General features: G+C 36.5%; 1 protein-coding gene across 13 annotated transcripts in view; it reads left to right on the plus strand.

The window, feature by feature from the left end:
* Positions 1-23,491, plus strand: part of LOC105490348 (dystrophin) — a 2,266,916-nt gene that overhangs the window by 1,739,142 nt on the left and 504,283 nt on the right. For all 13 annotated transcript variants that reach the window (XM_071089080.1, XM_071089088.1, XM_071089087.1 and 10 more), the window contains one exon: positions 830-1,019. In XM_071089080.1, coding sequence (XP_070945181.1) covers positions 830-1,019 — 190 coding nt within the window. The remainder of the gene's footprint in view (positions 1-829; positions 1,020-23,491) is intronic.

A 23,491-nucleotide genomic window follows, 5' to 3' on the forward strand; every position in this document is an offset into this window, starting at 1 on the left:
TTGGGAATTGAACTCAGATCTGCCTGGCTTTAAGGCTCTACTCTTTTATGTTGCACATAACATTTTTATTTTGGAAAATGTTCTCAGTTGTATGATCAAGTAATTAAATACAAAAATAACACAATAGGTATAAACTGGAGTCATGCAAAATGATAGTTTGCACAAAATGATAGTTTCTATGAAATGTTATTTCTCTACTTGTTAGTCTTTCTTCCTTTGCCCTCCAATCCCCTTCTTTTTGGCTTTTCCTCTAGTCTTTTCCTTTTGACTCTAGGTTCGTATTTTCTTGACTTTTCTCCTTGCATATCAAATGCTTGTTTTCTGCCTCAGAGCGACATCAAAGACAAGCATGGTACAGGGATTTTAGGGTTTTAACTACAAAGGTTAGTCTCAAATTTGGCAGTATATTAAAAATAAGCTTTCAAAATTGACCAACAAAAACTACAAAATTGAAAAAAGATACTTTGAACTTTCAAATGAACTTGCAAATGTTCAAATATATATATATTTCACATATATATACACATATGTTTATATATATATTTATATATATATATAAAACCTCCTCTGTGGAGAGGGGTTTATAGAAATCTATAATTGTCATTATTGCATGCCTTCCCCCATACAAATGCCTTTAGGTTAAATAAAAATGAAAGTAAATAGACTGCACAGTATTATAGCTGTTGCTTAAAGGAAGAGCTGTAGCAACAACTCACCCCATTGTTGGTATATTACAATTTAGTTCCTCCATCTTTCTCTTTTTGTGGAGTTCACTAGGTGTACCATTCTGATATTTAATAACTGCATCTGAACATTTGTTCCTTCACAGGGTGAGTGAGCAAGAGGCTGCTTTGGAAGAAACTCATAGATTACTGCAACAGTTCCCCCTGGACCTGGAAAAGTTTCTTGCCTGGCTTACAGAAGCTGAAACAACTGCCAATGTCCTACAGGATGCTACCCGTAAGGAAAGGCTCCTGGAAGACTCCAAGGGAGTAAAAGAGCTGATGAAACAATGGCAAGTAAGTCAAGCATTTCCGCTTTAGCACTCTTGTGGATCCAATTGAACAATTCTCAGCATTTGTACTTGTAACTGACAAGCCAGGGACAAAACAAAATAGTTGCTTTTATACAGCCTGATATATTTCGGCATTTGGACAAGGAGGAGAGAGGCAGAGAGAGAAGGAAACATTATTTATAATTCCACTTAACACCCTCATCTTAGAAAAAGTACATGCTCTGATCCGAAAAACATTTGCATATGTAATCCCAGCACTTTGGGAAGCCGAGACGGGCGGATCACGAAGTCAGGAGATCGAGACCATCCTGGCTAACACAGTGAAACCCCGTCTCTACTAAAAAATACAAAAAACTAGCCGGGCGAGGTGGCGGACGCCTGTAGTCCCAGCTACTCAGGAGGCTGAGGCAGGAGAATGGCGTAAATCCGGGAGGCGCAGTTTGCAGTGAGCCGAGATCCGGCCACTGCACTCCGGCCTGGGCAACAAAGCGAGACTCCGCCTCAAAAAAAAAAAAAAAAAAAAAAAAAAAAACCAGAGTTTCGGTCAAGGAGAAACTTTGCTCAGAGAAATAACTTAGGGATTGGTTTATTAAATTTTAAAAGTTGACATTTTTGAGTGTTTATTTAATATTTTACAGGGAAAGCATCTGTATGAATTGTCTGTTTTATTTAGCATTGCTAACTGAATCAGTTTCCCTTCATTACTTTCAAATATGTTTTGAAATGTTAATCTGGCATTTTGTAGCTTTCTTCCTAACATGATCTGTAAAAATAAGAATGAGATGGCTAAATTTGTCATAGTTAATGATCAAACAATTTTCAGACAATTGTTTTTCCTAGAAACAAAAATTATTTCCATAAAGTTCCATATGCATAAACAGTGAAAACAGAGTTTGGGGTAGTTTTGTTTAAATGGAGTCTTGGTGAGAATCATATTCTGTAGTACAAGGAAGCTCTTAAAGTTTACTCGCAATACCTGGTATAATTTTCCTGAACCATTATGGAGTTTTGTTATGTATAGTTGGTTTTTCTGACTTGATATAATAACTGTACTAGTCTTTCAAATACAATTTGGATATAAATCATTATAATAAAATGATTGATTTTTTAGACTAACTTTATTTTTTGATATTTTTAAATTATTATAAAAAACATGATAGTATATTCTAGTTTGAAAAAATAATTCCAGAATCAAATCACAATAAGCAGAAGTTATTCTCCTCTCTTCCTCCTATTATTCTCCTTCTCCTGTTTTTATTTTTTGATGTGATAGTTGATCTACTTTGCTGCTCTGGTGCATAGGAGTAGGTAACACTGGCAATTTATGGCTCCTGAATTTATCATTCTTGCTTCATCATCCTGCTTTGACCCCACTTTCTCCTCCAAAATGCATGTTGAGTTAGTTTGATCATTTGGAGGTAATTTGTTTAGAAAAGTACCAGACTTTATAGATATCTCCCATGGCTTGTGACAGAATATAAGGGCAATGCAAATATAGAGTTTTTTGCTCACTCTTAGATGTATGGTTAGACAATGTACTACTATAATATATTTGGCTTAGGCTATTTCATAAATAAAATTTTATTGTATAATATTGCAAATGCTGATAAAGCCATTCCAGAATTTTAATAGATACATGAGTTTCCTGGCCAGATGCAGTGGCTGACGCCTATAATTCCAGCACTTTGGGAGGCCGAGGCGGCTGGATCACCTGAGGTCAGGAGTTCAAGACCAGCCTGGCTCACATGGCGAAACCCCGTCTCTACTAAAAATACAAAAATTAGCCAGGTGTGGTGGCCCACGCCTATAATCCCAGCTACTTGGGAGGCTGAGGTGGGAGAATTGCTTGAACCCGGGAGGCAGAGGTTGCAGTGAGCCGAGATGGTGCCACTGCACTCCAGCCTGGGTGACAGAGGTGAGACTCCATCTCAAAAACTAAAACAAAAACAAAACAAAACAACATGGGTTTACATTTTACTCGTCAGCTATGATAGGTAAATAATAAACTTTGGTTAAGTCTATTTTTAGCAGATTACTTTGAAAAATAAAGAATAGCCCAATGACTAAAAAATTATTTGATGTCCAGCACTTAATAAAACATCTCTTTAAGTAGTGAATAATTCTAGTTGAGGGCAAAAACACATCTATTTTCTACGATACAATTTGTATTTATATCTGCTGTATTACATAATGAAAATTTATCTGTATTTCTAATCTTGAGAAACTGCAAGCTTATGAATCATTAAAGGGAAGATTCACCATGTGTCCTAACTATATTTACTATGGAACCATGGAAAATAAATACTTTATGTTTAGATTTCTGATCTCTCTTTCAAAAGCAGTTGGAAATCATGCTGAGAAAATGTCTTAGCTTATCCCATGTTACTCAAGAAAATGTATTTATTTGTTTTTGTCCAGTGGCTTAACCAAACCAAAGTTTATTTGTTGCTCACATAAAGTCCAATGTCGATCAGGCTACTCTTTTCCGTCTTTGAGCTAGGGCACATATTACACACAACTTTCAGTGTACCTGAGGTAGAAAAAGAGAGAGTTTGGGAATAAGGCAGGGGCTTTTTACTGCCTCAACCCCAAAGTGATAAACTATATTTATTCTCAAAATCCAGATAAAACTCCCATAGGGCTCCTGAAAACCTCAACATTTGCTTCTTAACTATAGTAAGGTTAATTAAGATTCTAAAATTATTTTAAAACAGAGACAGTTTCCCTCTTCCCTGGCAGCTAATATTGTGTTTTCTATAAATCTCACTTGCCTGAGGTTTAAACTACATTTTATGGAATGAAATGACATTTATGGCCAACTCTGATTTTTAGTTAGATGGTTGGATAACGATCTTTTGATGAAAGACTTGGAGATGTCATGGTAAAAACGGTAAACTACTGAAACTATTGATTATTGTTAATGGCACATTTCAGCTGATTGAATTGAGTCAAGAAACTGGTGTTGAAGAGCAACAAATGGAAATGTCAAGCTTGAAAGTAAATAAAACAGCATACCTTAAGAGATTACATGCAATTTCAGTATTTCAGCTAAATGGAAGTGTTTGCTTCTTTTCCCTCTATGAATTTTTATTTTGAACAAAGGGAATTTTCTATAATATGGATGTAGGAGAAAAGTGAAATGGCATGTTTTTCACTTCATTCGAAGAAGCTGGTAGCATTGTATTCATAGACTCATGCTATATAGCAATCATAGTTCTCATATATTAAAAAAAGGAAATTTGAAATGCCTAGCCAAAGCAACAGCTCTGCCAACAGATTTTGATATATCTGTCTACCCCAAAAGTAGTGATGATTTACTTCATACAAATGCTAGTGAATGAAGACAGAGGGTGAAAACCTTCACAAAATGTGTTTTTCTCTAAGACTGTCAATCCATTTTTCTATATATGGAGACTCCAGCTCTTGCTAGACTACCTATCACTTTTGTCTATCAGCCACTTCCTAAGATATTTATTCTCTCAGCAATAATCATGATTCATACATTATTTAAACATATGTGTAATATAAAGCATATACCTTCTGAATGGAATTAACATGATTAACTCTTCTCTGAAAGACATTAGAACTTCCTCCCGTATTATAAAAAGGTATAACTCACTTTCTTTACTAAAATCAAGAACATTACAGTTGTCCTTGTACTTCAGGATAAGGGGATGTTTCTTATAAATATTGTTATTTCTGATACGCTACCTGGAATTTTTAAGCAAATGTATTTTTATAGAACGCCATATAAGGCCTTTAGGGGTGAAAGTTTCCAAATGTTTAAATTGCAGATTTATCCTTTATATAAAAAAACTATATTCATAATTGAATCAGATTATTTCTCTGTCCACAACATTTTCTGCTTTGGGCCTAAGAGAGTTGACAAAGCTGTTCATGGTTCAAAGTACTATCATAAAACCCTGGGTAACTAACTGAAAATGGAAAGACTCCGTGTCTTTCTGAATATTTCACAAGAGTTTCACAAATATTAAGCGGTTCTCTAAGTACCCCTGAGAGATCATTGTAATATTAGCTTGTAAAGACGATGTGGGGATGTGGGGATGTGGTGACCTTTATGATGGTCATAAAGGTGGTGTAATTAATATATTTTTCTCAGCAAGACAAACTAAGGAGCAATAAATATATGAGATTCCTTCATCTGTGATCTGGGTCATGTCTCAGGCCATATCTTTCAAATCACTCCCTTCCCTAATCTCATGTTTTACCTATGTCTCCTCTCAATCCCCCCATTATAAAAATTTTCTCCTGAAAAATAAAACATTTCCAGAGAGACAGGTTTGATAAACTTTGAATTGTACATCTGAGTACACCTATGAATTAAGATATCTTTGATTTCTAATATGTTATTAAAATTGGGCACAGTGGCTCAGGCTTGTAATCCCAGCACTTTGGGAGGCAGAGGCAGGCGGATCACGAGGTCAAGAGACCGAGACCATCCTGGCCACATGGTTAAACCCCATCTCTACTAAAAATACAAAAATTAGCTGGGCATGGTGGAGCGCACCTGTAGACCCAGCTACTCAGGAGGCTGAGGCAGGAGAATTGCTTGAACCCAGGAGGCGGAGGTTGCAGTGAGCTGAGATGGTGCGCCTGCACTCCAGCCTGGTGAAAGAGCGAGACTCTGTCTCAAAAAAAATAAATTTAAAAAATAAAATAAAATAAAATTGGAGAAGTTTCTCACCAAAATTTTGGCCCACTGATTAATTCCGAAGAAAGAAGAAAGAATGCAATCTTAATAGCACAATTAGTACCTTGAATAAATTGGAGTATCATATTTCTTGGACCATCTGAGAATGCAGAGGCAATTTAAGGGCCCCTAATTCTAAGGAGAAGAAACCTTTAGTGTACTCCTTCCTGTTGCTTTAGTTTGAATTGAGTTTTATATGTATTTTTTAATCTTTCCATTTTGATTGTTGTCTAAAGAGTGTGAAAGTGAATTTTGATATTTTAATTTGCCTGGTGATGAATGCCTTCTGCTCTGGATATTTAAAAATTATATACATATATATATGTGTGTGTGTGTATATATATATATAATTTTTCTGAGAACTTTTATTAATTCAGCATATCTTTGCTAAACACCTGCCATGTGTCATGGTGTTAGGTCTGGTGATACAAACACGTTCAGAGAGATGATTTTCTTTCGTTTTGGGGGGGTGGATAAGAGAAAGAAGGCTTATGCAACAGCAATTTATTTCTCTTAGTTCTGGAGGCTGGGATTCCAAGATCAGGGCCTGGTGATGGCCCCTCTTCCTGGTTTGTAGATGGCTGCCTTCTCTCTGTGTCCTAACATAACAAAGAGAGAGAGAGCGCTCTGATGACACTTCCTCTTGTTATAAGGGAACTAATTCCATCATAAGGGCCCCAAGAAAGGTGCTTTTCAAAAACAGTTCAGTAAAAGTACTGGGTTGTATAATCAATTTAATGAGTATCAATCCATATTTTTAAGATAGAAATGAATGAAATTAATAAAATAGAATAGAAATAAGGAGTCCATCACTTTTAAGTAAGTTTCAATGTTGTTCGCAAAACTTTGGTTCAATGGTTTGTGTGTGTGTGTTTGTGTCTCGTGTGTGTGTGTGTGTGTGTGTGGACATACTGGATCACTATGTAACATACATTCAAAAGCCTCTGTATTTTAACATTATTTCTGCCTTTGGGAGGTTCACATTCCAGAGGTGAAGACATACATCCTAAGACAAAATTATAATAGCTTAATGAAAATTACAGTAGAAAGCTGAACGGGGTCTAGCAAATACAGAAGACTAGGCTAAGTCTTCCAAAGAGGCCAGGAAACTCACCTAGAACAGTGGATTTTAACCTTGCTTATGCACTGGGGGAGATTTTTAAAATATCTCTACTCACAATAGATAGCAATTGAATTGAGCGTAGCATGTCCTACCGATAAATCTATTGTCCAATGAGAACCTCTGTTTAGAGAAAGTCGCCTTAGAAGAATTGTTAGGAGTTATTTAGGTTCATGGGATTGAAAAGAGCATTCGTGATAGAGGAAACACCATATCCAAAGGCTTTGTCAGTGTGGTAGTGTGAGAATCTGAAGGAACTTGGCTGGGGTATTGTTGCTACAAGAAATGAAATTAGAAAGATCAGCTGGGGCTAAATTGTGTGGAAAGAAGCATGATGTAGCAGCTAGAGTATGGACCTTGTAAGCAGGAAGATCCCTTATTTAGCACTTATTAGCTTATCGTCTAACCTCTGAGTCCCAATTATACTCTTCTATACAATGAGAACATCACAGGATTTTGTCAGGATTAAATGATAAGATATATGTAAAATGCATACCAGAGAGACAGACTATTGTACTCCAAGGGCTCAGTAAGTATAAGCTGGCTCTCTCTGCCCCCTGCCACCTATTTTTAAGACTCTGGACTTTATCACTTTAAGTCATAGCCTAGTTCTAAGCAAGGAAATGGACTAATCAAACTTATGTTTTTGAAAGATCATTCTGGCAGTGGTTAGGAGAATGAATTGGAAAGATATGAGACCTGTGAAGGCACAACAGTTAAGAAGTTATTTCTGTAACAAGACAAGCAAGAATTGATGATCAAAGTGGTGAGGTTGAACAAACAAAACAGATATGTGAGCTATTTGGAGATAAAATCAACACCGTCATATATTCTGTGGGAGGTGGAGGTGAGCAGAAAATGTGAGGTAAAATGAGAAATCACTTGGCATGATTGATTTAAGGGAGTATCTTCGCTCAATCATGAGTTGCAGAATTCAAGATGGCAAACAGTTGGGAGGAGCGAAGTCAAGAATGTGTTTGATTTTGAGGTAACTGTAAGTGAAAAATCAGAGGTGAAAACATTACCTCTCTTGAAGCAGTGGTGAATGTAAATCTAAGGTTTGGAAAAAGATCTGGGTTAAAAATTTAAAATTGAAGGATATCAACATGGAAGCCATGTAAATAAATTATATTACACACAAATTTTTGTCATTATTTGAATTTCTCCATGGTCCACTCAGAAATACTTCAAAATGTCACCAAAATGTTACTTACTGTAGTACAGAATTGGTATTAAGTGATACTATTGTCCATGTTATTCAAAAAGACATAGTTATAGGGACCCTCTTAATAAACTAATTGTGAGAAAGGCAAAGAATTAGCAAAGCTTTGGCATAAAATTTGTATCATGGGCCGGGTGCAGTGGCTCACGCCTGTGATCCCAGCACTTTGGGAGGCTAAGGCGGGCAGATCACCTGAGGTCAGGAGTTCGAGACCAGCCTGACCAACATGGCGAAACCCCCCGTCTCTACTAAAAGTACAAAAACTAGCCAGGCGTGGTGGCACACTCCTGTAATCCCAACTACTCGGGAGGCAGAGGCAGGAGAATCGCTTGAACCTGGAAGGCAGAGGTTGCAGTGAGCCAAGATCATGCCATTGCACTCCATCCTGGGTGACACAGTGAGACTCCATCTCAAAAAAAAAAAAAAAAAAAAAAAATTATATCATGGAAAAAGTAAAACTCTTTGCATAATGTATCCAAGATGATGAAAAACTCTTTTCAATAAGATAATTAGTTTCTTCTCTTATATAAACATGGAAATTTTTATTATTCCTCTTATTCTCATATTACTACTATAAAATCCCCATCCTCATTCCTGATACTACTATCTCTATGCTCGATAGATACCAATTGAATTGAATGCAGCATGTTCTAGCCATGAATCTGTTGTCTCTGACTATAATGCTCAGGAATACTCAAGACTCACATGATTGTCTTCTTGCTATATTTAGTTACTTTATTATTTTCCAGTTTGGGACCCTGAATTCCTGTAGATCTCAGAGAAAATCCGAAACGAAATAATGAAAATAATTAGAAGTTAGAAAAGGGAGTCAGTGAGGACAAATGTTCAGGACTAGTCTTTCATCTCCTACAGAAAGAAAGACTGAATACAGAAAATTAGAATCCACTTTTGGTTCAGTGATGAAAAAAACAGTCACCCCAATTTAATGTAATATGAGTTTAGCTATTTGATTATAAGTGTTGTACCATTTTGGACCATGTTACCATGGTAACATGAACCATGTCTCATTCATACATAAACATGTTAATTGTATTAAAACCTTTAAAGCCTACTTCTTCTGGATGTTGCCATTACATTAAACAATTATCTAGAATGATACAAAGTAATCACTAAATTGAATAACTTTGTAAATCAACTATTGGATTTTGTAATTTTATATCTAAAAACCAAAAGAAAAGCCCACATTGGTAAGAAGACACTGCACACTGAAAAGTCAATTTCGTTAGCCTCTAATAACCATTGTCTTTTATTCCTCGCAGAGCTTTTGTGAGGATCTTGTAAGGTAATAAATATAAAAGCACTTTGAAAAAGCTTTCTAGTAAAAGGTCCTTATTAATTTTATGAATTACCATTAAACAGAAGTCAAACTGAAGATATAAATCTAATAGTATGCTCTTAAAAGTCAATGGATCAAAGTTATATTAATTAATAAAGAGAATAATAACTAAATATTTCATGTTTCATAATTGGCAAAGTATTTTTACTTTCATTTTCTAATTTGATCCTTAGTGAAAACTTGTGGTGTTGGTACTCTTATTATTTCCATTTTCATTTGAGAAGAATAAAATTGAGAGGTTAAGTAATTTATCTATTGCTACTTTTTTAAAAAACAAGTAAATTTTATTACTCCTGGTTAGGAGGACAATTATATAAACTAAAAATTTGTCACAATAAATGTTTACTTTTCTGGGATTAAAATCATCATGCATTTTTCAATGATTAAGAGAGGTAATAATAATAATAGCTACCTTTTCAGAATAGTTACTATGTGCCAAGGTGTGTACTAAGTGCTTTGCTTGCATGATGTAATGCCATTGTATATTTATTACAGAGGAAAAAATAAGAGGCTGGGTAACTTCTGCTAAGGTAACACACAACTACTGGTTGAGTATCCCTTATCCAAAACACTTGGGACCACAAGTGTTATGGATATCAATTTTTTTCTGAATTTTTTTCTGGATTTCAGATTTTTTTTAGATTTTGGATTACTTGCATTATAATTATGGGTTAAGCATCCCAAACCCCAAAATTCAAAATTGGAAATACTCCAATGAGCATTTACTTTGAGAATCATGTTGGCGCTCAAAAATTTTCAGCTTTTAGAGTATTTTGGATTTCAGATATTCAGATTTGGGATGCTCAACCTGAATATATAGAAAAGTCAGCATTTGAACCTAAGTTTGACTTTCTGATCTTCTACTAACTCTACTGTCCTACCCATTACTGTACACTGACTCAGCATTACAGGGAAAGACCGAAGATCACCAAAAGCAAGCTTCAAATCACTCATCTAACAGAAATTAACGGAAATATTTCTACTTCCTAAACATCCATCTTTCCTTTACATTTTAAAGTTTCTACAACTACCTCTTGACTGAAACACTTCTCTATGAAATCACCATAACTACCAAATGCAAATATTGTTATCAAGTCCTCATTGCCCTGGAAATCTCATATTTTGTTATTGCTGCTCACTACAGTCTACTGAAAAAATGTCTCACCTTTTGACTTGCCAGGGTGATATATTACACTAATTGTCTCCTTATCTCTCTAAGCACTCATTCCTTCCTCTTTCTTTCTTTTTTTTTTTTCTTTCACTTTTGTTTTACGCTCTGGGGACACATGTGCAGGTTTGTTACATGAGTAAATTGTATGTCATGGGAGTTTGGTGAACAGATTATTTTGTCACTTAGATAATAAGCATGGTACCTGATAGGTAGTTTATTAATCTTCACCATCCTCCCACCCTCCACCCTAAAGTAGACCCTAGTTTCTGTCATTCCCTTGTGTTCATATGTACTCAGTGTTTAGGTCCCACTTATAAGTGAGAATATATGGTATTTGGTTCTCTGTTCCTATGTTATTTCACCTAGGACAATGGCCTCCAGCTCCATCCATGTTGCTGGAAAGAACATAATCTCATTCTTTTTCTGGCTGCACAGTATTCCCTGGTGTATATGTACCACATTTTCTATATCCGATCTACCATTGATGGGCATTTTGGTTGATTCCATGTCTTTGCTATTGGGAATAATGCAGCAATGAACATACAACTGCATGTGTCTTTATGGTAGAATGATCTATTTTCCTTTGGCTATATACCCAGCAATGGCATTGCTGGGTTGAATGGTAGTTCAGTTTTGAGTTCTTAGAGATATCTCCAAACTGCTTTCCACAGTGGCTGAACTAATTTACATTCCCACCAACAGTGTATAAGCATTCCCCTTTCTTCACAACCTCACCAGCATCTGGTATTTTTTGACTTTCGTTTTGTTTTGTTTTGTTGAGACGAAGTCTCGCTCTTGTCCCCCAGGCTGGAGTGCAATGGCGCAATCTTGGCTCACTGCAACCTCTGCCTCCCCGAGTTCAAGTGGTTCTCCTGCCTCAGCCTCCCAAGTAACTGGGATTAGAGGCTCCTGCCACCATGCTTGGCTAATTTTTTATTTTCAGTAGAGACAGGGTTTCACCATGTTGTCCAGGCTGGTCTCGAACTCCTGATCTCAGGTGATCTGCCCGCCTCAGCCTCCCAAAGTGCTGGGATTACAGGCATGAGCCACTGTGCCTGGCCTATTTTTTTGACTTTTTAGTAATAGCCAATCTGACTGGTATGAGATGGTGTCTCATTGTGATTTTGATTTGCATTTCTCTGATGATCAATTATGTTGAGAATTTTTTCATATGCTTGTTGGCCACATGTATGGCTTCTTTTGAAAATTGTCCATTTATGTCCTTTGCCCACTTTTTATTTTTTTGTTATTTATTATCCTTTCGGTTCTGGGATACATGTACAGAACGTGCAGGTTTGTTTCATAGGTAGACACGTGCCATGGTGGTTTGCTGCACCCATCAACCCATCATCTACATTAGGTATTTCTCCTAATGCTAGTCCTCCCCAAACTCCCCACCCCCTGACAGGCACCAGTGTGTGATGTTCCCCTCCCTGTGTCCATGTGTTCTCATTGTTCAACTCCCACTTATGAGTGAGAACATGCAGTGTTTGGTTTTCTGTTCTTGTGTTAGTTTGCTGAGAATGATGGTTTCCAGCTTCTTCCATGTCCCTGCAAAGGACATGAACTCATTCCTTTTTATGGCTACATAGTATTCCATAGTATATATGTGCCACATTTTCTTTATCCAGTCTATCATTGATGAGCATTTGGGTTGGTTCCAAGTCTTTGCTATTGTGAACAGTGCTGTAATAAACATATATGTGCATGTGTCTTTATAGTAGAATGATTTATAATCCTTTGGGTATATACCCAATAATGGGATTGCTGGATCAAATGGTATTTCTGGTTCTAGATCCTTGAGGAATCGCCACACTGTCTTCCACAATGGTTGAACTAATTTACACTCCCACCAACAGTGTAGAAGCATTTCTGTTTCTCCATATCCTCTCCAGCATCTGTTGTTTCCTGACTTTTTAGTGATTGCCATTCTAAGTGGTGTGAGGTGGTATCTCATTGTGGTTTTGATTTGCATTTCTCTAATGACCAGTGATGATGAGCTTTTTTTAATATGTGCCTACTGTTTGATGGGGTCGTTTGGGTTTTGCTTGTAAATTTGTTTAAATTCCTTACAGAGTCTCATATTAGACCTTTGTCAGATGCTTAGTTTGCAAATATTTTTTCCCATTCTGTGGGTTGTCTGTTTACTCAGTTGATACTTTATTTTGCTGTGCTTCTGCTCTTTAGTTTAATTCTATTAGTCAATTTTTGTTTTTGTTGTAAGTTCTTATGGCATATTCACCATAAAATCTTTGCCAGGCCTATGTCCAGAATGGTATTTCCTAGGTTTTCTTCAAGGTTTGTTATAGTTCTTAGGTTTTACATTTAAGTCTTTAATCTATTTTCAGTTGATTTTTTAATATGGTATAAGGAAGGCTAGCCAGTTATCCCAGCACTATATATTGAACAGCTAGTCCTTTGCTCATTTTTGTTAACTTTGTCAAAGATCATATGGTCGTAGGTGTGCAGTTTTATTTCTGGGCTCTCTATCCCATTGGTCTATGTGTCTAGTTTTGTACCAGTACCATGCTGTTTTGGTTACTGTAGCCTTGTAGTATAGTTTGAAGTTGGGTAATGTGATCCCCAGTTTTGTTCTTTATTCTTACAATTGCTTTGCCTGTTTGAGCTCCTTTTTAGTTCCACGTAAATTTTAGAATAATTTTTTCTACTTCTGTGAAGAATGTCATTAGTAGTATAACACTGAATCTGTAAATTGCTTTGGGCAACATGGCCATTTTAACAATATTAATTCTTCCTATCCATAAGCATGAAATGTTTTTCCATTTGTTTGTGTCATCTCTGATTTCTTGGAGCAGTGATTTTTAGTTCTCCTTGTAGAGATCTTTCACCTCCCTAGTTAGCTATGTTCCTAGGTGTGTGTGTAGGGGGAGTGTGTGTGTGTGTGTGTGTGTGTGTGTGTGTGTGTGTGTGTGTATCTATGTGAATGAGACTGAATTATTGATTTGGCACTCAGCTTGAAGATTGTTGATGTATAGGAATGCTACTAATTTTTGTACATTGATTTTGTATCCTGAAACTTTGCTGAAGTTGTTTACCAGATCAAGGAGCTTTTGAGCAGAGACTATGGGATTTTCTAGGTATATAATTATACTATCTGCAAACAGATATAGGTTGACTTCCTCTCTTCCTACTTGGATGTCCGTAATTTCTTTCTCTTGCCTGATTGCTGTAGCTGGGACTTCCTGTACTGTGTTAAATAAGAGTGATGAGAGTGGGCATTCTTGTCTTGTTCTGGTTCTCAGCGTTAATGCTCCCAGCTTCTGCCCATTCAGTATGATTTTGGCTGTGGGTTTGTCATAGATAGCTCTTTTTATTTTCAGATATGTTCCATCAATACCTGGTTTATTTTGAGTTTTTAACATGAAGGGATGCTGCATTTAATAAGTCTTTTCTCCATCTATTGGGATGATCATGTGGTTTAGTTTTTTGTTCTGTTTATGTGATGAATCACATTTATTGATTTGCTTGTGTTGAACCAACCTTGCATCCCAGGAATAAAATCTACTTGATCGTGGTGAATTTGCTTTTTGATGTGTTGCTGGATTCAGTTTGTTAGTATTTTGTCAAGGATTTTTGTATCTGTATTCATCAAGGATATTGGCCTGAAGTTTTCTCTTTTTCTTGTCTCTCTGCCAGGCTTTGGTATTAGAATGATGCTGGCATTCTAGGATGAGTTAGGAAGAAGTCCCTTCTCCTCACTTTTTTGGAATAGTTTCAGTAGGTATAGTACCAGAATTCTTTATACATCTGGTAAAATCCAGTTGTGAATCACCTGGTCCTGTGCTTCTCCTTATTGTCAGGCTTTTTATTACTGATTCAATTTCAGGACTTGTTATTGGTCTTTTCACAGTTTTAATTTCTTCCTGGTTCAATCTTGGGAGGTTGTATGTTTCTAGGAATTTATTCCTTTCATGTAGGTTTTCTAGTTTGTGTGAATACATGTGTTCATTATAGTCTCTGAGGGCTTTTTATAATTCTGTGGAGCCAGTGGTGATGTCCCCTTTGTCATTTCTGATTATGTTTATTTGGATCTTCTCTCCTTTTTTCTTTATTACTCTAGCCAGCAGTCTATCAATCTTATTTATTCTTTCAAAAAATGAATTTCTGGATTTATTTGTCTTTTGTATACATTTTCACAGTTCAATTTCATTCCGTTCAGCTCTAATTTTGGTTATTTCTTGTCTTCTGCTAGTTTGGGGGTTGGTTTGCTCTTTTTCCATTCATTCCTCTCGGTATGATTTTAGTTTGTTAATTTGAGATATTTCTAACTTTTTGATGTGGGTGTTTAGCCCTATAAACTTTCCTCTTAATACTCCTTTAGCTGTGTACCAGAGATTCTGGTATGTTGTATCTTTGTTCTCATTAGTTTCAAATAATTTCTTGGTTTCTGCTTTAATTTCATTGTTTACCCAGAAGTCATCCATAAGCAGATTATTTTATTTTCATGTAATTTTGTGGTCAATCTACTTGATATTGATTTCTATTTTTATTGTGCTGTGGTCCAAGAGTGAGGTTGGTATGATTTTATTGTTTTTTAATTTGCTGAGAATTATTTTGTGGCCAGTTGTGTGGTCGATTTTAGAGTATATGCCATGTTCAGATGAGAAGAGTGTATATTCTGTTGTTTTGGGGGAGAGAGTTCTGTAGATGTCTGTTAGGTTCATTTGGTCACATGTCAAGTTCACGTCCCAAATATATTTGTTAGTTTTCTGCCTTGATGACCTGGCTAATACGATCAGTGGGATGTTGAAGTCTTCCACTATTATTGTGTGGTTATCTAAGTCTCTTTGTAGGTGTCTAAGAACTTATTTTATGAATCTTGGTACTCCTGTGTTGGGTGCATGTATATTTAGAATAGTTAGGTCTTTTTGTTGAATTGAACCCTTTACCATTATGTAATGCCCTTATTTGTCTTTTTTTAAAAATCATTGTTGGCTTAGTGTCTGTTTTCTCTGAAATTAGAATAGCAACTCCTGCTTTGTTTTGTTTTGTTTTGTTTTCCATTTGCTTGGGAAACTTCTCTCCATCCCTTCACTCTGAGCCTGTGGGTGTCATTTTATGTGAGTTTGGTCTCTTGAACATGATATACAGTTGGCTCTTGCTACTTTATTTAACTTGCCATTCTGTACCTTTTAATTGGGGCATTTAACACATTTACGTTCAAGGTTAACATTGGTATGTGAAGATTTGATCCTGTCATCATGTCGTTAGCTGGTTATTATGCAGACATGATTGTGTAGTTGCTTTACAGTGTCAATGGTCTATATACTTAAGTGTGTGTTGTGGTGGCTGGTAACAGTCATTTATTTCCATGTTGAGCACTCCCTTAAGGACCTCATGTAATGCAGGTCTCGTGGTAACAAGTTCCCTTAGCATTTGCTTGTCTGAAAAAGATTTTATTTCTCCTTATAAAGCTTAGTTCGCCGGATATTAAATTCTTGGTTGGAGTTTCTTTTCTTTAAGAATGCTGACTATAGGCTCTCAATTTGTTCTGGCTTGTTGCATTTCTGCTGAAAGGTCCTCTGTTAGCCTGATGGTATTCTCTTTGTAGGTGGCCTGCATTTTCTGTCTAGCTGCCTTCAATATTTTTTCTTTCATGTCGACCTTGGAGAATCTGATAACTGTGTCTTGGGGGTAGTCATCTTGTATTGTATCTCGCAGGGGTTCTCTGGATTTCCTGAATTTGAATGTTGGCCTCTTTAGCAAGTTTGGAAAAATTTTTAGACAATATTCTCTAATATGTTTTCCAAATTGCTTGCTTTCTCTCCCTCTCTTTCAAGGACGCCAATAAGTTGTACATTTCCTCTCTAGATAATCCCATATTTCCCGGAGGTTTTGTTCATTCTTTTTTATTATTTTTTAAAAATTTTTGTCTGAGTTAATTTGAAGAACTAATCTTCAAGCTCTGAGATCCTTTCCTCAGCTTGGCTTTTTCTGCTGTTAATACTTGCAATTGTATTATGAAATTCTTATAGTGTATTTTTTACCTGTATCAGATCAGTTTTCTTCTTTCTTCAAATGGCCAGCTGGGGCAGAGCACCGGCAGGAGTGAAGTGGAGGAATCCTTGCATGTGTTCACACTGAGAGTGGCAGTGGCCTTGCAGCAGAGTGCCTGCACATCAGTGGGGTAGTAATGCAAGTGCTGTTGGCAGTGGTGGCACAGTAGGGGTGGGGTGCCAGTGGGGGCAGAAGGGCCAGCATCCATGCACATACTCATGCTGGCAGCCCCTTCTTCTTTCTTTATCACAGTATCTATTCCTTTTTTTTTTTTTTTTTTTTTTTGAGATGGAGTCTTACTTTGTCCCTCAGGGTGGAGTGCAGTGGCATGATCTCGACTCACTGCAACCTCCGTCTCCCAGGTTCAAGCGATTCTCTCGCCTCAGCCTCTTGAGTAGCTGGGATTACAGGCATGTGTCACCACACCCAGCTAATTTTTGTATTTTCAGTAGAGACGGGGTTTCACCATGTTGGCCAGGCTGGTCGCAAACTCCTGACCTCAGGTGATCCGCCCGCCCTGGCCTCCCAAAATGCTGAGATTACAGGTGTGAGCCACTGCACCAAGCCCACAGTATCTATTCTATGCATTCTTTTCTGATTTCATTAATCTCATTATCTTCATTTGATATTTAGTCAATAGTTACTGTCAGATATGTGTTAGTTATTATACTAGAAACAGTCTTTTCTCCATCTCCTTTAATCCAATGATTTGAACATTTTTATTCCTTTCCAATATCTGTCCCACATTTCTTACTGTATGTAGGACATTTCTTACTCAAATGTCTCACAAATGACATAAATTCAATATGACCCAAATAGGCCATTTTTTATACCAAGGCTTATTTCCTATCCTGCTATTCATCACAGTACCATCTTCTCAGTCAGAGAGTTCAGATCATATAGTAGTTTCTAAATCTCCTACTTACCTCACTTTCGAGTTCATTTTTAAGATCTGTAGATTTTGCCTCCCTAATTCTTTATGCCCATTCCTTTCTTGCTAGCCACCTTACCGCCACTCTCATTCACACTCTTACTATCTTTTACCCTCCTCCTCTCATTCCTTCCCACCAATGGCTCCAATCCAACTTGCAGATTTCCATTTAAATTAAGCTTCCTAAAACATAGCTTAGGTTGTAACTACAGTGCAAATTCCATGAGAGCAAAGATTTCATCTACTTTATTCACTTGTATATATCCATTGTCCAAGACAGTGTGTCACATGAAAGGTGTTCAATAAATATTTGTCAGTGAATGAAAGTAATATATGACTCCCCTCTTCAAACACCTTTTATGACTTCAAAGGCCTTCAGAATATTCTACAGACTCCTTCACTTGGCTCTCCACAATTGCCCCTGAGTCTCGTTTCCAATCTTATTTCTTATTTTACCTCTCAATGCACCTTCAACTCCTACTAAAATGAACAGCTAGCCAGCTTACTTCTGTGTCTTTCAATGATCTTGGTTTTTGTCTTGAGATTCCTTTTCTTCATCTAAGCTTACCCAAATATTGCCTACTTTTCAAGGAAAGCCATTTTCGAATCTTCCCTTGTTCCCTGAGCCCCCAAGCTGGAAGACATCTTGTCTCCATCTCAATTCCTATAGGCATTTCTCTGCACTTTAAATGATGTTTAGTTCTTCTGACATTGTATTAGAGAGAGGCTGGGGTGGATAGTGTTTCATAGTGTGAACTTTGAAGCCCGACTGCCTGAGTTTAAATCGTGATTCTGGTGCTTACTGACCATAGATGCATTTCTTAATTGCTCTCAGATTATGGAGCATAAATCAAAAGTAATGACAGCTACCTCTTCAGGTTGTTGTGAGGGTGATGCGAATTAATGTATTGAAGTGCATGAAACAGTTTCTGGCACATGGTAAGCACCCAATAAACATAGCTAATATTATGTTATTACTATTTTCAGGCTTATTTTTATGCATACATATAGTATATAATTTTATGTCAATATGTATAAATAAACTTTGGTATTATTTATTTCACTATCACCCTGAGAGCAAAATTCTCATTTGATTTGTGTGAGAAACTACTTAAAAAGAAATAGACGTATTAATTAAACTATGCTTGAAATATTGGTTACTGTGAGTGTTGAAAATCCATTTTGTTTAAAGAAAGCTTCAATTGTTAATCTTCCATAAATCGTAGTTCTTAAATGTTAATATTGACTCATTTTGGAAAAGCTGTTTAAAGTCTTGGGATATAAACAAGGCTTAATATCCTCATTCATGATAACAAACATATTATACTGAAAATTGTAAGAGAGATATTTTGTCTTTCATAATGACCTCCTTGGGAAAATACGTTGACTTGTCCCTTCTCTTTCAATCAGACACCAAAGTTGAGATTGCCTGAAACACAGTTTGGTAAAAGGAGTTTCTTTTTCCCAAACATCCTGAGTAACATAGGAAATCACACCAATGACTGATAGATACGTTAATAAAATTAATAAAGTTGTTTTAAATGCATACCATGGGGCAGTGGCACTGAAAACATTGAGAAGGTTGGGACTGTTTGCCAACTTTCTTTGATCTCCATTAGAACCTAGACAAGATCCACATAATTTCAGAACTTCTTCTCCAAACAAGAATTGAAAAGGTCAAGAAAAGTTTGACCATAGAAAAATGTCAAAAAAATTTGTGTCACTTTCTCCTCCTCCCTTCCTCTAACCTTGAATAATTTTTTAGAGTTATTGGTCTTTGGGAGCAGACTTTCCAGACCAAAAAAAAGATATTCCTCTATGTGATAGGTAACAATCACTACCCATCCTATTGGAAAATTCTCAAAGTGTAAATTGAGGGGATAAAAAAAGAATCTTAAGTCCTTTAAATTATTTTTAAGATGAACTACATTAGTGTCTCTCTTGTGCCTTTCATAATTCTGATAATAAAACATTCCAGGTATTAGTCAAAGATTAATGGTATTGAAAATAATTTAGGTTATCAGCATGTGATTTTCATTCCACATGAGGTCCATTTGCAGTTTACATGGTTTTCTAAATTACATTAAAATAAAATGTCAGAAAGTTCACATTTTTTTCATGTTTAACAGCATCAATCTTTAAAGAAAAGTTATTGCACAAAGGTCTATGCATAAATCAGCCATTCTCTGTAGAGGTAAAAGAAGACATTATGCTTGGTTATGAGAGAGAGTTTCATGAATGTAAGAGACATAAATCATTTCCCACTGGAGATCATATTAGTGTAGATGGAAGAATGTCTATTTCTTGATAGCGAGAAAGCAACAAATTACTTTTGTTTGCTCCTGAGTCTGTGGTTGTCCTTGAGAAGTCTGTTAGCGTGTTGACTATTGACTATTCAATATTAGCATTGTAATAACTTATAATGATCTGAGTCATATAAATATGACCTTTCAGTTCTCTAAAGGTTTTAGTTTTTCCTCTCTAATATCTATTCACTTCCAACACCTTTGAAAATATGTTATTCTCTGGGAGTTACAAAGAAAGTTATTCTCTGCAGGAAGCAGCATTGCACTTGCTCTCAGGAGCCAACCACATTTCACCTCAATCCTTTGCTCCCAGTTCAACAATTCAGTATTGGATTAAATTCAAGGCTATGACCCCAAATAGAATGAGACCTGGATATTTATGAACCACTTGACCAGGCATTCTTCCCATGATTTACTCCATAAATCCTATTTTTTGTTTTTACAGTAGTTTTACAAATATTTGGAAAATGGTTGTGCATTGCGGTTTTCAAAAGTGCAATGAGTAGAGGTAGCTTTTTCACCTGGTATATGGTAAATTGTTGATTCTCTTTTGGAGTGGAAAACGAGTGTTTTTATTTGGAAGCAACCATTGGATTGATTAGACAACCCTAAATTCATCTTTCATCTATGACCCGAAAGAAATTTTGAAATTCATGCAATGTATACACATAGTGGAAAAATGTACTTTTTGAATGGATTCCTGAATGTGACTTTTAAGAGGAACTATTAAGAAGTGGGATCTTCTACAGAACAGTAAAGAGGCATGAAAATACAAAAGTTGATAAGATATGGAACTGCCCCAAAGGAGGAATTAATAGTGGTGGGGCTTGGGATGGGAGGATAGAGAGGCCTAGCCAAGGAAGGAAGGACTATATTATAATAAAGGAGAGTACAAAGTCCTTTAGTCATCCAAGAGAAAGGGCACCTTCTGCATCCCTTATGAGGAAGATCAGAGAAGGTATTCTAGTTAACTTCTGCTATATAACAAACCAGCCCAAAACTTCATGACTTCAGTAAAAATTACTTGTTTTGCTCATGAGTCTACAATTTGGTCAAGTCTCAATGGGGCTTGCTTATCTCCGTTTCACTTGATATCAATTGGGGTAGATTGCCTGATGCTGGAGGATTCACTTCCAAGAGGGCCCACTCACATGCCTGGCAAATAGGTGCTGGCTGTCAGTTTTTCTTCTTGTGGTCCTCTCCATGGAGCAGTTTGGGCTTTTTCACAGTGTAAGAGTTGGGTCCCAAGAGCAATTATCCCAAGGGACAAGAAATTAAAGCTGCAAGCTTCTCAAAGCCTGCCCTAAAAACAAGAATAGTTTTGCTTCTCCCATATTCTATTTGTCAATCAGTGACAGGGATCTGATTCAAGGGGATGGGACATAAACTCCACCTTTCCACGGAAAAGTATCAAAAAGTTTTGATGTCATTGATTTAAAGCTGCCATACAAAATTTCTTACAAATGACACTGAGCTGAAAGAATACTAAACAGCAAGTAGGCATAATCCCAGACAAGAGAAGTTATCTTTGCTCAGAATACCCTTTCTCTCCTTGTCTACCTGGAAAATTCAACTCTTGGCCAAAGCCCTACCTCTTCTCGAAAGTATTACCAGGCCTTGCCTCTAAATGTACAATTGGAGATATACCAGTATACTGATGTTTTTAAAAACTTTAAACTTTTTTCTACAATCAAACGTAAATTAAATAACTTCCCTTCTCACTTAAAAGCTGCAAAATGCTCATGACAGAAACTATATAAATTAAAATTAAATCTTAAGCACAATAAATATCTCTCGAATAGCAACATAGATGCTTACTTCTTTATTTCATTTCTTTATTTGCTTTTCTTTGTCTATAGTTTGCCCCCAAGGTATTTTAATAATATCGGGTTCCATGTATACCAGTTTGTACCAATTAATATTTTGACTATACCTGTTAATAACCTCATTTGCATAGCTCTACTAATCTGGGCACAACGCAACCTTAAGAAAGTCTTAGATTTCTCAGTTTAATTCATCTCTCTTCTCTTCTCGTCTCTCTCTTATTTCCTATTTCTTTTTCTTTTCAAGTGACTTTCAACTAGGTAGAAAATGCATTTCACATCACTATGCCGGCCTCCAGGCTCTATCTATTTCATTCACCCAGGAATGCCCTTTCTGAATTCTTTCTCTCATTTAGCAGCTATCTATTGAAGTTGGACAAACGATAGAAATTAATTTCTTAAAGAGCCAGAACATCATCTTGAGCAAGAAGTTAAAAGAATTCAGCAAATCAAAAGATGAGTTAATATGGGTGAATCTTAGAGGCATTATGCTAAGTGAAGTAAACCAGACACAAAATGAAAAATGTTGTATGATTCCACTTGTATGAGCTACCTACAACAGTCGAATTTATATAGACATAAAGTTGAAGGAGGTTACCAGGAGCTGGAGGAAGAAGAGAATGAGGGCTTATTGTTTAATGAGTACCTGAATTTTAGTTTGGGATGATGAAAACAATCTAGAGATGGATAGTGGTGATGGTTCAACAATAACATTAATGTACTTAATAATACTCAACCATATACTTAAAAATGGTCAAGATGGTGGTACCCCATTTATCCTGATATGATTATTACACACTGTATGCCTATATCAAAATATCTCATGTACCCCATAAATATATGCGCCTACTATGTACCCATACAAAAAACTTTTAGTGGCTAAATGGCCAGGCATTGTGGGTCACTTCTGTAATCCCAGAACTGTGGGAGGCTAAAGTAGGAGGATCACTTGAGCTCAGAAGTTCAAGACAAGCCTCGGCAACATGGCAAGGCCCCATCTCTACAAAGAATTCAAAAATTAGCTGGGCGTGGTAGCTCATGCTTGTAGTCCCAGATACTCTGGAGGCTGAGGCAGGAGAATTCCTTGAACCCAGGAACTGAAGGAAGCAGTGAATGACACTGCACCCCAGCATGGTCAAGATCCCAACTCAAAAAGAAATGGTTAAAATGTACAATTTTATGTTATGTGTATTTTGCCACAATACAAAAATGGGGAAAAGCCTATGTGCTTTTAAGTATCCTTAAAAAGGCTCAGCTTCTTCAGCTAACAGACTCTGAAATATTTTTTTAATAGAAGTACTAAGGTATTTAGAGTGTGCAAAAATATCTTATTTTAAGTCAAGAAGTTAGGGTCCTGTTCCTAACCACTAGCCTCTGTGATCCTGGGGAAGTCAGTGCTGTTGGAGATCTCAGGTTGATCTTCTGAAAAATGATGGATCTAGGCAAAAGATGTTTCTCCAGGTTTACATACTACAGACACCATCTTTACTTGGAAACTTTATTAAAAATGCATTATGTCAGAAGCTCTTTTGGGCTGAGTCATGGAATCTGCATATTTAAAGAGCCCCTAGGTAGTTCTTGTGCCTACTTAAATTTGAGAACCACTAGACCAGATGCTTTGCTTATGGCCCTTTCAGCTCTGAAATTTGAAAGAAAAAAAAAAAAAAGATTCTGCAAGACAGAGTCTCTGTGCTTTTGCAGGAGAAAGAAATGAAGAAAATAATACTTCCTGCTTGTATTGGAGCATTTTTTTCATTTGGTATCCCCATCTGCAATGGCTAGCCAATCAAGAATAGTATTGTGTATTCTTCCCACTG

Source organism: Macaca nemestrina, chromosome X (assembly GCF_043159975.1).
Source record: "Macaca nemestrina isolate mMacNem1 chromosome X, mMacNem.hap1, whole genome shotgun sequence".
In the NCBI taxonomy this organism is placed as follows: Eukaryota; Metazoa; Chordata; class Mammalia; order Primates; family Cercopithecidae; genus Macaca; species Macaca nemestrina.